The following is a 13,514-nucleotide window of genomic DNA, read 5'->3' as shown; positions in this document are numbered from 1 at the left end:
CGTCGTCGGACTTTGTGTACCATCGTTCTTTTATGCACTGATGAAGGGGTTTAGTTTTATAACCCCAAAACAGCTGTTTGTAGAAAGGCTTCTTTTATATACAGGGTTCTATTTGTTCTTATAGTTTTCAAGAAGACTAAATTAGGTGTGTTGTCAAAGGTCAACATGATAGATTTAAGGGTTAAAACATGCTTTTATATTGTTGGGTTGGAGTACACCCATAAAAAATATGGTATATTAATGGCAGTTTAGGTATAATCAAAAATATCGAATGCCTTCAACATTATCTGATGGATTTTCCTCGATTTAATTGCAATGAAACAGCTGAACTAAATTGCACAAAAATTAGTATAGAGGGGTAAATTTTGACGATGACTACAACTCTGTGAAGAAAAACAAAATCTGCCAATTTCAAATGTCATAAGGTAAACACACCAGGAGTGGCCAGTACTTCAGATTGCTCCAGTAGTGGCCACTTCAAGGTTTATATTTGAATAAAGGATTCCAAGTTTCCCAATGGATTAAGACGTGCAGGAAGTAATACCAAAGAATACCTTCTGCACGTTTGATGCACTTTTCAATCCATTGGGAGACCTGGAATCAGATTTTTCCAAATACAGTAAAACCTGTGTAAGTTGACCACTTGCGGTGCACTACTTTAGTGGTCAACTTAAACAGGTGGTCAACTTATAGAGGTTGGATCATATGATAAGATCTAATTCTGTGCCTGAAAATAGCGTTCAACTTAGACAGGTGGTCAACTTACAAGGGTATAGTCAACTTCACAGGTTTTACTGTATAAACCTTCGAGTGGCCACTACTGGTGTGTTTACCTTAGTTTGTGTTCATTTCAACATGAAGAAGATTCCGTGGCAAAAACTTAATAATAGCATTTTAGGAATTTGTAATTCCTCTTTAATTTTTAAGTTTTTCTCGTTCACTTACCCATCGTTTGACTTTGTGTTCCATCGTTCTTTTATGCACTGATGAAGGAGTTTGCTTTTATAACTCCGAAAAAGCTGTTTGCGAATATTTTTAAAACTCCTTTTAATTTCTTTTATTTGTACACGTTGTCATACTTTAACTCATTTCATTGTACAAAGTTTTCAACTACTTCTTTCACACATTTAATGTGTTTCTGCATAAATAGCATTCAAATAAAACAGATGTTTGGATTTTCCTGGAACTAACTATATGTACCCAAGAAAAGATCTGAACATGCACTTAAACTTAACATTTTAAATGAAGAAATAAGATAAATTACATTTATTTGATATAACTAAGTTTCTCTAGACTTTTTGAAATCCTGAAATGACTTGGAACTAAGTGTGACATATATCAGCTTCAAGAGTTGGCAATGGTTCCAGTTAATTATCGTACTTGCAATTTCTATGCTTGATCAATCACGCAATTATTCAAAAACCGAAAGAGAAAAATATAGGGTCGTTTTACACTGGTACAATTAGTTTGATGGTTGTAGGATCCAATGGGACTTTTTATTAAAGGCAATTAATTAAAGTCCTTCTTTTTGTTAGTTACGATTTATCTAAACTCGATGCAATTCCTCTCGTTTGTTTTAAGCTATTACTAAGAAATTTTTAACTAGTTTAATGCTTTTGCGATGGATAGATTTTTAGGATGTTCTAAATATATTTTAAAAAATGGTTAAAACTATCCATTATTTTTAAAACATCGCATTTTAACAGTTTAAGCATGTTTTGTAATAGCGCAAAAAGTACTGTAATGTAATGATGTTTTTTTTCTGTTTCTACTATTAGTTCACACTCCCCTGATACATAAATATGTACTGCGTTTATAAATCTTGTTCAAATTTTCAATCGTTAATAAAATACTTTTTATTCATCTAGTCATGTTAAAATATGTATTTTTTAAATTTGTAGTGGTTGACACTTGATGTTAGTACAGTTTTTTCAAATAATAATTCATTAATTAAGATAACTAATTAATTAAAGTTCATTTTTCTTGTCAAGTGTGATTGAAATTTGCCAATGTAAATAATATGTGTACTGTATTGAATGTTATGTACCTACTTATTGTGTAGTCACTTCATTTGATTAAATCGCATACTGTTTTCCTAAGCTGTATTTTCTTGGCTGTTTTCCGAAATCCGAACTATATTTGAAAATCGGAACTACTTATGGACTCAATTTAATCAGATTTTTGACGTTCTGGTGTATGAACGATAGTTTTAAAACTTACTATTGGCTGAAATCAATTTACCCCCTAATTCCTGATTGCATGATTGTATCAAAAGTACTGACAACACTGGCAATACTTTACCGTTATCTTTGCAGAGTGATTCATGATAAGAACGGATTATTTGCGAACGATCCCTCACGATTCGTCGTCTAGCCAAGAATGTTAAAATTCCGTTCAATGCATCACTGATAACTTTTTACATTTTTAAGATGTTAAAGTAGAATTTTTATTAGTTGAAGGAAATATCTGGGCTTCCGATTATGAAAGTTATAAATTATTATCTTTCGCGCATGCGCAGTAAAAAATTAATTGCTTTAAACGTTCGTATTTTATTAAATTTTCAATATTTTAACTTCAAATTTTACTATTATGTTTCTCTAATATGCTGTCAAATATTCTGAAAGTTTTGTAACGCTTGACGGAAAACTCTGCGCGATAGAAGCCGAAAACCTTCAAAAGAAATTTGCATTTTTTAAAGACATGCTTATATCTCCGTGGGAGCAAGAGATACTTTCACGAAAATATAAAAATAAATTCTAGATATATTTTAATTTATTTTTGAAATTTATAGCTTATTCCCAGTTATTTACAATGAAAAATGATCAAAAACCTTTTTTTGTTTCCTCATCTTGTTGCTCGTCCCCTAAATAAATAGCAGTCTTAATTTTTGTTAGAAAATGGCAAATGATGTATACGTTTTATGTGAAAAAAATTACCGAGCAATTGGTTTTTTATTTCTCGAGAAATACGTAAAGATGTGAATTTTTGAAAGTGTCCCAATATTTTTGGTCATATAGTGTAGTTTTTACATTACTCTTCAGTAATAATTTTTGCTGTACTATTGCCTAATTGTTAAAAAAATGCTTGTTGATAATACTTTATCATCAGTTAAACTTTCTGATGAAGATGAAGTCACGTCAAGATGAAGTCACATTTTTAATATGCTACTTCAAAAAACCGAGGGATAATCTTATTGGTCTGTATTACCGTATTTGTAATACCCACCTAACTTATGCGTATTTTGATAACATAGACAGTTCGCGGCACTCCTCGCCTCTTCCTACGGTACCCAGTTTGAGAATCCCTGGATTTACCAATGTTTACAATCCGTTCTAAAGCTATTAAGTGTGTTGCGTAGTTCAGATAATGTGACTAACACAATAAATTGTAAAAAAAAAAAAAAATTATAAAGGTTTTCTCTTTTTTCAATACAGTATATTATGGAAAAATCAATATTTCACTCGCTTTTAAAATTTTGGCCGAACTGGGCATAATCGCCTTTTGCATAATCGCCTGACTGATATAGAAATCTTGTTTATTTATCCAACAACTTGAAGTAACCGGCGTAAATATTTACCTAAGCAAAGCGAATTTCAAGTTGGAAAGTTTCATTTATCTTTCAAGTTGGGAACGGGGTCAAAACTTTCATTGTTGTCACTATAAAAAGGCTATATAGGTCAATATCACCACCATTGTGTTAAAAAATCAAAATTCACCTATTTGAGGTTATCTGGAAATCCAGCAATTCATGAGGAAAAATAAGTACCCAAGAAAATTTATCTCAGAGAAAGATATATAAAAATCTCAACCTTTGAAAGGAAGTTTATTTAGCTTTAAATTATGTAATATTTTTCGTCATGTCTGCTAAAATGGGATATTGTTGGCATTATGCAGTGGTATATACATTCTGCTTCTTAGCTTTTTCAGCAGGTAAGGGTTAAGTTTTGTTTTGTTGACTTTCATACTGAAACTATGAAAAAAAAAATGAATAAATTACTAGTGTTATCCATTTTACATAGTAATTTGTTTTGAACTATTGAGTAGTTCCGTTAGAAGTGTTAATTTTTTTTGGTAGTGAATCAATTTTTTAAACATGGTATTTTTGTATTTAGTGCTTCCATTAAAGGGATAGGTTATAGATGGAAACAGTTTCTGCTCGATATGTAAAAACGATTTTGTGTTTTTTTATGTGCCCATTTTGTGACTATTCCATGTTCATTTGTAACAGCATGTGTACTACAGTTTCATTATACATATAGGTTTTGTCATCGTCCTATGGTAAAAAAAAAGTTTCCTATTTCCATCGGGCAGGGCAAGAAAAATGTGCCAAATGAAGTTTTAAGGTTGTATATAAAATTTTATTCGATTAAGAGTTAATTTTTTGCCTCCGGATTGAGTTTAAAAACCTGTATTTAAGAAAAAGGTCTATTTTCATTATATATTTAAAAAAAAAAACAGAAAAAGAAAATTTCAAATATATATAAAAACTTAAGGTTGTCCAAGCATCAATCTTTTAGTTACAAAAACGTTTATGATAATAATTAATTTTCAAAATTAAAAATATTCATCTTAAAATAGCTTGAAAGTCCTTACTATCTAGTTTTGGCGTAAGTTTCCTGGACTCCAGTTGGTTCTTTCTTAAAGCTTCTCTTTTCGCACAATGTAGTTGAAACTTACGTCAATTTTAATTGCCCTTTCACAGAGGTGCCCGTCCCCATAGGGTGATGGCACCCCCCACATGCTGGTAAATACTCCCCAGAGCGAGAGCCCCCCCCCAAAGAAAAGGTCAAAAATCTGTAAAATCAACCCTCTTAAAATTTTTAATGCCTCAGTCTGCGCCATGAGCCCACCTGGTGGGTACCATTGCCTTTCAACAGTCTGTGTGTATGACATGGCAGGCATAGTAAACAGTTCTTTTTTGCCTGAAACAAACAGTTGAATATCTTCTATTCTATTTTGAAACTTCAATTTCAAAAAAAAAAAAAAAAAAAAAAATAAATAAAATAAAAAAAAAAAGAAATAATAATAAATAAATAAAAAAATAAAATAAATAAAAAATAATAAACATTCTGCAGATAGTTCCGGTCCCTATCCCCAGGGTAATAAAAGATGGGCTAAGATTGCGCTTTCAAGACTTCAATTCCGGAAGAATTCCGGGGAAGAGCTCCCTTTCTTTTAACACTATCGAATATTATACAAAATTGTTTTTTCGAAAATATACGCGAAGAAAGTTCCTGTCTCTCGGCTCAAGGAGGGGGGCGATCGCCCCTCCCTTGTATCCCCGTTATCCGTTCTTGCCAACAGCTGCCAATTCACGGATGTTTTCTTCCAAGTCTGTCAGAATTGTAATAAATTAATTTTTAGGACATACGAAAACACCATTTCTTTAGATTGCGAGATCTACACTGCACTTCAGCTCAGTGGATAAATATCTAGTTGCAGTGATTTTGAACAACTGCGGAGCCAAACTGCACATAAAGGGTAACTTTTGACAGCAAACCAGATTGGAGCATAAACGTTGACGAATTATGTTGCAAGATTTGTTAAATTTTCAGAAGGAGATTCCGCTGAAACACACAAACGTAGAATTTAATTAGCACGAGTTAGTCATAGAACACACATGGCATGAGACACCTTGCTAGACTTTGGCTCTTACAGGGCAGATTTTCGTGCTATTTTGCGCTTCCGACGAAGTATGTTTTTCTCAATAATTTCTGAAGTGGTAAAGTACTGCTGAAGCAATAGCTACTCCAGCCCTGTCGGATACTTGGTATATATCACAAGTCCGTGAAAGCAAATTAAAGTCCACTGTATTGCTTGTAGTAGTAAATTTATCGATAAAATCGTTTGTTGTTTGAAGCTTGTAAAGGTCCCAGGAATTCATCCTCACTGTCCGTATCCAATAGATGAGATGCGATGAAGTAATAATACTAAAACTCTCTTCACTTTCTTCTTGAGGCTGAAGCTACAATTTCTCTCCCTCTCTCGTGTTTTTTTTTTTTTTAAATCGGACTAATGTAGTCGTTAATATTTGCGTTTGCAAGATGAAGTGTCAAATAGCAATTTACTAGCTTGGTAAACTGATTCTGATTATTTTCTTAGTTATTTTCGGATAGGATTTCAAAAGATTGCTGCTGCATTTCAAGAGAGATTTTTAGCATTTCTTACTCATTAACGTAGCACTGTAGGCAGGGAGCGTTTGACCTAATTCACACATTCCAGCCAATTTTAACACTTAAAATGGCAAGTATGAATTTAAACCACGTGCAAATTTAAAGTTTCATCACTTGTTTCTGTAAACGAAGCAACATTCATTATTACTAGGGGGCTATCGCCCCCTGCTCGCTATCGCTCGCCAACCCCCGGAACTGCTTACGCAGTTCCCTGTGGATCGCTTCGCGATCCATGCTCGCTTCGCTCGCTCGCTGTATGCCAATACATTAGCCTAGCTAAAATTTTCCGTAAAAATTAAAGTTGGTAATTGCATTTAGGTCACCATCCATTTAACCAATATGAAAATTACGTTCATAATGTTAATTTGTCTGCTTTAGCCAGATTTTCGACAGTTTAACTTTGCTGTATGTAAGATGACTGCCTTGGCAATGTGCACAACTTTACCATTATAGATACAAAAGTGTCTGTCATTGCTTTGGAGAGATTGCACTTCTACCTGTTGGTCCGCGGAAGGTATTTTATTTCCCTTCTACCACCCATTGGAAATCCAATGAAGGCATTCCCCTATCCGCCACCTGGGGACGCGCCCTCTAGGGGTTACAGGCTCCCCCGAGGGATGTATTTACATTATTTACACTCTTATATATATTTACATAATGCCACATAGAGCTGGCCATGACTAAAAACAGGCTCAGAGAGCACCAAACATATTTTCTCAAACGTTTGTCCTTCTTGTTGTTATTCTGAATCCTTGCCACGTCACGAACAAAAAATGGTTTAACTAAAAACGCGAAAACTCGCCAAGGCTACTTTGCTTGCACAATACTAAAACTACTATAACCCTAAACAAATTTGGCGAAACCTTTCAGCTGAGAATAAAAGGAATAAAGTAAATTCTTTCTCGGTTATTCATTTTGAACTGAACTGTCGTACTGAAGCAGAGAATAGACGACGCTCAAAGCGCCTACGCGTTCAAAACAACATTGCCGATGAACATGATTGTGGAGCAATGTGTGAAGAATGCGAATTTTGTGGTGCTCTTTATTGGCAGAAAGAGCGTAATACTGCAAATAAATATACTAAATGTTGCCATGACGGAAAGGTGCGGTTACCGGCATTGTGTGACGCACCTGATCTGTTGAAGGAACTGCTGACTGAAAATTCCCCAGCCGCTAAAAATTATCGGCAGCGAATCAGAGAATACAACTCTGGAAATGGCTCGTCTTAAATTGGATTCAAGAACGGTTTCCTGCCTTCTTTGAGCTTTTCTTTGCTGATTAAGGTTGAAATGGGCCACAGCCCGACTCAAACTCATCTCAAAAAAAAAAAAAAAAAAAGTTCGTTGAGTATTCTGTGATTCAAGATTTCAAAACAACGTAGAAGTTTGTTTACATGATTTATCGGCGAAGTGTTGCCAACAGAGGTTTAGAAATTCACCCCTTCATTTGCCGGCACGTAAGAGAATTATATATATAGATTGCAATCTTACATGGCACGTATCCTTTTTGGGTAAGGAAATCCAAACTTCGAACTCAATCCGGAGGCTAAAAGACTTATCAGAATGGAATAAAATTTCACACATGTTAATTTGAGACCATTTAGCACCTTTTTAAACCCCTGCCCCTTAACATTTCGATTTTTTTTGACCCACCCTATGATACAACCAGATTTCATAAAACTTGGAGGCATTGGTAGATAAAAATTTTAGGCATTATATTTTTTTTATTAGACGAATGGAAAAAAATATAATTGGTGAAAGTTCGACTCTGTCAGAATGGATTTGTATGTATGGCTTTACGTCTTACTTAGCAATTTCACTTAAAAAAAAAAAAAAAAAAAAACGTCACTGATTATTTCCGTGTATTTCGGGATTTCACGGGATCGCATCTTTTTCTCCGTAAAATCAAGTAACTTTGCAATAATGTTTTCTGAATTGGTACAAGTTGAACGAGTGTAGACTTTTCACTGCTGTGAAAAATATTTTTAGCTACCTGTTTAGAGATTAAGTGAGTGGGTTTAATAAGTATACCTTCTTTAGTTCGATTACGGCCCGTCCAGAGTGATTAAGCTCTCAATGAGAGCGAATGAATAGCTCTGAATAGCTGCAACTTTGCAAGGCGAGAATGGCAGACAAAGGAGATTCTTCGTTATAATTTTCAATTCTGTCTTAGCTTTGGTCATGGTTGCATTAATGCTTCTGGAGCTTTCTTTGTGAATCAGGAAGCTTCTAATCAATTACAGCAAATTTGCCTAATTTCCTTTAACGGTTTCAGACTGACCGGCGAAATTTCAAAATTCTTTAGAAAGATTTAAGGATAATATCAGGAAAGTTACTGACTTTTTGCAGAAAATGTTCCAGGTTTTTGCAAGGTATGTTATTGGCAAAAATGGGGCACATAATTGTCAATTGTTTTCCAGGAACGTTTCTGAATCGTTTTTACAGTGTTCTGAGAAGGTCAGTTTGTCAAAATCCTTAGTTTTGTTTTTTACAGAAGTTTAAATTTTTTGCGTCAAAAACAGGAGTGAATTTTCGATGAATTTTTGTATAGTTGTAGAGTAAATGTTGCTGTAGAAGTTATTCAATGAAATCAAAAGGTAGCAAGAGGGGAAGGTCGATCTTCAAAATCGGTTGAACATCAACCATGTCATTCACTTTTCAGTGGGATAAATTCCGGAGAATGATTTCATTGGTCACACCGCAAATGGATCACATGACTCGTACCTCCCAACAACAAAGACGGAAAAGATTTAAGAGATATGAGATCAACGTCGGGCACCAGGCAAAAAGAAAGCAACAAGCTTGATTGCTTATCAAACGACCCACAGGCAATACATTCATCATCAAACTTGAAACTGAAATGTGTGTGAAAGATATTTGAATCTAATGACCTCGAAAACTACGATTAACCTAATAATAAAATAAATAAAAATTAAGTGTAAAATTATGTAGGCAAAATCAATGACAAAGGTTACGATTTGGTGGTAAAAAAGTAACACTTAACCTTCAATGAAATTGGAGCACATTTCTTAGCCTCTATTATGAATATCAATGAATAAAACTACAACTTAAAACAGTGTGCTTATAAAAACATAAAGATATTGTTTCGGATCCGGTGCAGCTTCAAACTTTCTTGAAATGACGACACAGTTCTTGAGAAAACACAGGAAATTTATTTACACTATGTACAGGAAGGATCGTTAACGACTGCTAAAGTAATCATCAGCAATTAAGCAAATACCAATCAACACCGTAAACTCAACGGTTACACATGTATTTACATCCAAATACGCAAAACAACACAGCGAAATGCCTCGCAATAAACAGAGCTAATACACTCTCAGTACAACTTCTCAATCGAAACTCACTTTTTATCATGCGGCACGGCTATTTATAGACATCGAAAGAGGCCTCTCAAATATTCCACAAGATTCCCGAAGTTTCCTTCTATTTCTTTTTATTCATTCACAAACCTTATCAATGAAAAATAGGGGGTCCGCATACATCAGTCGAATGTGCGGGGGCTGTATATTCCCTACAAGAAACTATTCGCAGGTTACGTTGCTACAATAATTTCAGATGAAAGATAATTTAATAAACGCCAAATTTAGCTAGATTACGACAAATTAATCACAAAAAATAATTACTATTTACAGAATTTGTAGCAATATGGAAAGCATTCAAGTAAACAGTAATTAAAAACTGAGTGTCTGATAAACATATAACTGTAGAAAAATAAATTATAAATTAATATGGGATTAAAAGTTATTCATTTGAATAGTTAACTAAACGCATAATACTTTAGAAAAATAAAACTTCCTTTCAAGATGCTCAAATGGTTTAATTTAAGCTCCTCTTATTTCATGCAGGCCAGTCCATGAAGCAATTCATTTGATTAAAAAAGACTTAATTAGGAATGAATAGCAGCTCAGAATGAGCTGAGAATTTTTGATTTGCATTAAGAGCTAGAAATTAACTTCATGAAAAACGCAGAAAAGCTTTTCTCAAAACCTTTTATTACTGCATTACTTATACCTGAAGTGCATCTAATTTACGCTGTCAAAAGCCTCCTCCTCTGTCCCCCATTAGTTTTTCAAAATAATTTTAGCAGTTAATTTATGGATCAGCGAAGAATACTTACATTAAAAAAAAATCAGGAAATGAAGGCGACTTTATTAAAAATGATTATTAAATGTCAAACGAGACGAACACCAAATGTTGTAGTTCAATATAAAGCTGCTTTTAGTTATTGAAACCTTTGCTATAGATTAATTTAGCTTTTGGGTTTTTCAATTCAAAGTCTTTGAAAGGGAGATTGGATCGAGACGTTTAAGGGAATCGACTGTAACCTTTGGAACTATAAGAGAAGATTTAACAAATGAATATTTGTTAAATCTCCTCCTGTTTTGTCCCATTACACGCGTCAAACAAATAAATATTTCGCAGCTTGAAAAGAATACTAATATAACTCAAAAAAGCAACTTTTTCAGGAGACCACTTTTTAAATTGCTGCGATTTGTAATTTATTGTTGTTTCATTCAGAAAAAGTCCTAATTATTGTAAGTAGTGTTCATCCAGTGGTCGAAATTCGACCATATTCATAAATGAATAGTTGAGAAAACTTGTATGAATTTATCTATTTTCAACATTTTAATTTCTACTCTTACTCATGTTTACTGCATATCTGGAAGCATATCATTTTTATATGTACACCCAATAACAAACAGTAATAATTTACACTAATTTTGCTTTTTGTCTGTTAATCTCAAAATAAATGGACGAAAGGGGATATTTCGGTAATGAGGTCGGTTCCGAAATTTTAAAAGCATTTTTTTCTGAAAGAGCATGCTAAAAAATATAGGTTCTAACCATTTTTAAAATAATTTGAGTTAATTTTATATTTTTTAACAATTATTTTAATCGGTGCACAGAATGAAATTCATTTTTACACTTCTGCACATGGCATCAAAAGCGATGAAATACCATTCACTGATGCCATTAGCAAACAACACAAATTATCTAACCTGGAAACTCAGTTGACAGCAAAGCGAATTTACGGCGGCAATGGAGTTGCGCACCAAAGTACGTCACTTGTAACGTCATAAAGACCTCGCATTATTTCCAAAATCGAACATTTAAATAAATTAATAAAAAAATAACTGTCGTTAAAATAAAAGTTTTTTCTGGCTCCACGTTATTTCTTTTGCTTATTCAATCAATTTCAGTAACTAAAAGTAGTACTTTTGACAGAAGAAAACAACCCCATAGAGAAATTGGTGTGGTCGTCAAATTCTTGGCTTCAATGATTTTATTTTGGATACCATGTTGCTTTGTGCTAACCCTATGCAAATAGATGTTTCCCAACTCTTTGTTTACGTATGCAAGGGAAAAAAATGTTCGTGCTGGCATTAGAAACAAAAAATTTGACGCCAATGGATAAGAATCGTCAATTATCCAATTTTCGAAATCTTTCCGTATGAAATGAAGCATCAAAACTCAGTTCATACGTAAAACTTCTGTGTGAACAATATTACTATAAAATGTCTACTATTACTGAGTTAGTTGCTTCTTCGTCATTAGAAATATAAATTTCCAACGAACTCTACTCGTGGCAACATATAACTGACCATTCGAAAACACTGGGAGTCGCAATAATAGACCAATTTTTAAAAAAGGTCGGCTTTGAGATTTGTTTATGATTAAGGGCGGTGCATAACTGATGTCACACTTTTCAACATTTTCGACCCTGTCCCTTTTTTGTCACAATGTTTCGCACTTCACCATAGCCCTCTTCCCTTTGTCACATGTCACGCTGTTTTTCATAAACGTTCCTAGGTAGTCCATACGAAATGAGCAAAGTTCGCAAAAAAAGTGATGGCCGCATGGTAACAGATTTTTATGAAATTTGGTATACAGGTTCCTTTTATGCCTAGATAAAAATATCTGAAATATTTTTGCTTAAAAATTTTTATTTGAATAGTTACGTGCGATTGAAAATTGGTCAAATTGAACAGCTTTCTCATAAATGCTAAATGGTGCACTTGTGAAGGCTTGCATATTATTAACTATTTAATAAAAACATAAAAGTTATATGTTGTTGCAATCTGTGGAGTAGAGTAATTAATCTGATCTCAGTAAATTTTTCAAAGTTATTATAGTTAACTTTTAACCGAGTTTCAAAAACTGAAAATATTTCAATTTTCTCATAATTCAGCATTTTATTTTTTAATCTCAATCTTTAAGGAATGCATTAGCTTTGATGAAATTAATACCCAATAATGTGCTAAGTATAAAAGAAATACCTTACTTTTGAAGTTGTATTTTAACGCCTTTGTCTTCAAAATCAGTTTTAAACTATGCGACATTTTGTAAAATGATGATTTCCCCCTTCACATACACACAAAAATTCAAATGAGGGAAAATTCAGACAACTTTAAAATTTTACGCGAATATAGAGCTGTGTTTCTACTATTTGCTTGAATAAACTCGAAATTGGTTTTTGATTTCCAAACGTAAAATAAAATTCAGAAAAGTATCATTTTCTTTCTGTTTTAAGGGTCAATCCATACAGGTTCGACGGATGGGTGCACTCGACCATTTTTAACTCTTTTGAAATTCATATCCCTAAAAGCTGCAAATAAAAGATGTTTAAAACCACTTTTATTTTTTCTCTCAACTGGACCTTTGATTTTTCAGAGGTCATCAAAAGTGATTTTCGTAGTCAAAAATGGGACTTTCAGACCTTTGCATCTTGGCTAAAATCCAACTGAATTACATTTATGACAGTTATTTTAACGCATTGATGTTAAAGTGCATAAGTTGATAGGCTTACATGCTGAGTTACGTAGCTGTAAGTTAATAATTAAAATAATGGCAACAGGTTCAAGTTCAAGGCCAAATGCAAAAATTTTACTCATTTCAAAGGGGGATAACTCACGTAGGGGACGGAAACACAAAATGAAATACGGCAAAAATTAATCACTGGAACCATGCTAAAAAGAATATGTAACTGTTGCTGTGTGTCTGTGTACCCTTTGTAGATTACAGCCCCTCAAAAATCGGAAAAATGACAAAAAGGACATTTTTAGGCCCCTATAAACCAAAAGGGGATGGAATTAAGAATAAAATTTCTTGACCAATTGAATATTCCATTCAAGTACTATACATGTTATTCATATTGTTTTTTGTATATGGTTTGTAAAAAAAGATACAGGTCTTTGAAATTAAGCAATTTTGCTAGTCAATTCACACACTAAAATAGAAATAAAAAGTGTGAAAACTTCATGGCACCTTCTTAAATTACGTATATTGTGCCCTATATAATACATTATACTGAAAAAAC

The 13,514-nt window shown here is 33.4% G+C and overlaps 1 protein-coding gene across 1 annotated transcript in view; it reads left to right on the top strand.

The window, feature by feature from the left end:
- The first annotated feature begins 3,803 nt into the window (after positions 1-3,803).
- LOC129216983 (chymotrypsin B-like) overlaps positions 3,804-13,514 on the top strand; it is a 53,684-nt gene continuing 43,973 nt past the window's right edge. The window contains exon 1 of the mRNA XM_054851207.1: positions 3,804-3,930. Within this exon, the coding sequence (XP_054707182.1) occupies positions 3,858-3,930 (73 nt within the window). The 5' untranslated portion in view covers positions 3,804-3,857. The remainder of the gene's footprint in view (positions 3,931-13,514) is intronic.

Source organism: Uloborus diversus, chromosome 2, assembly GCF_026930045.1.
Source record: "Uloborus diversus isolate 005 chromosome 2, Udiv.v.3.1, whole genome shotgun sequence".
Classification (NCBI taxonomy): domain Eukaryota; kingdom Metazoa; phylum Arthropoda; class Arachnida; order Araneae; family Uloboridae; genus Uloborus; species Uloborus diversus.
Note: the sequence above shows the minus strand (reverse complement) of the source record. Positions and strands in the feature narration are given on the sequence as shown.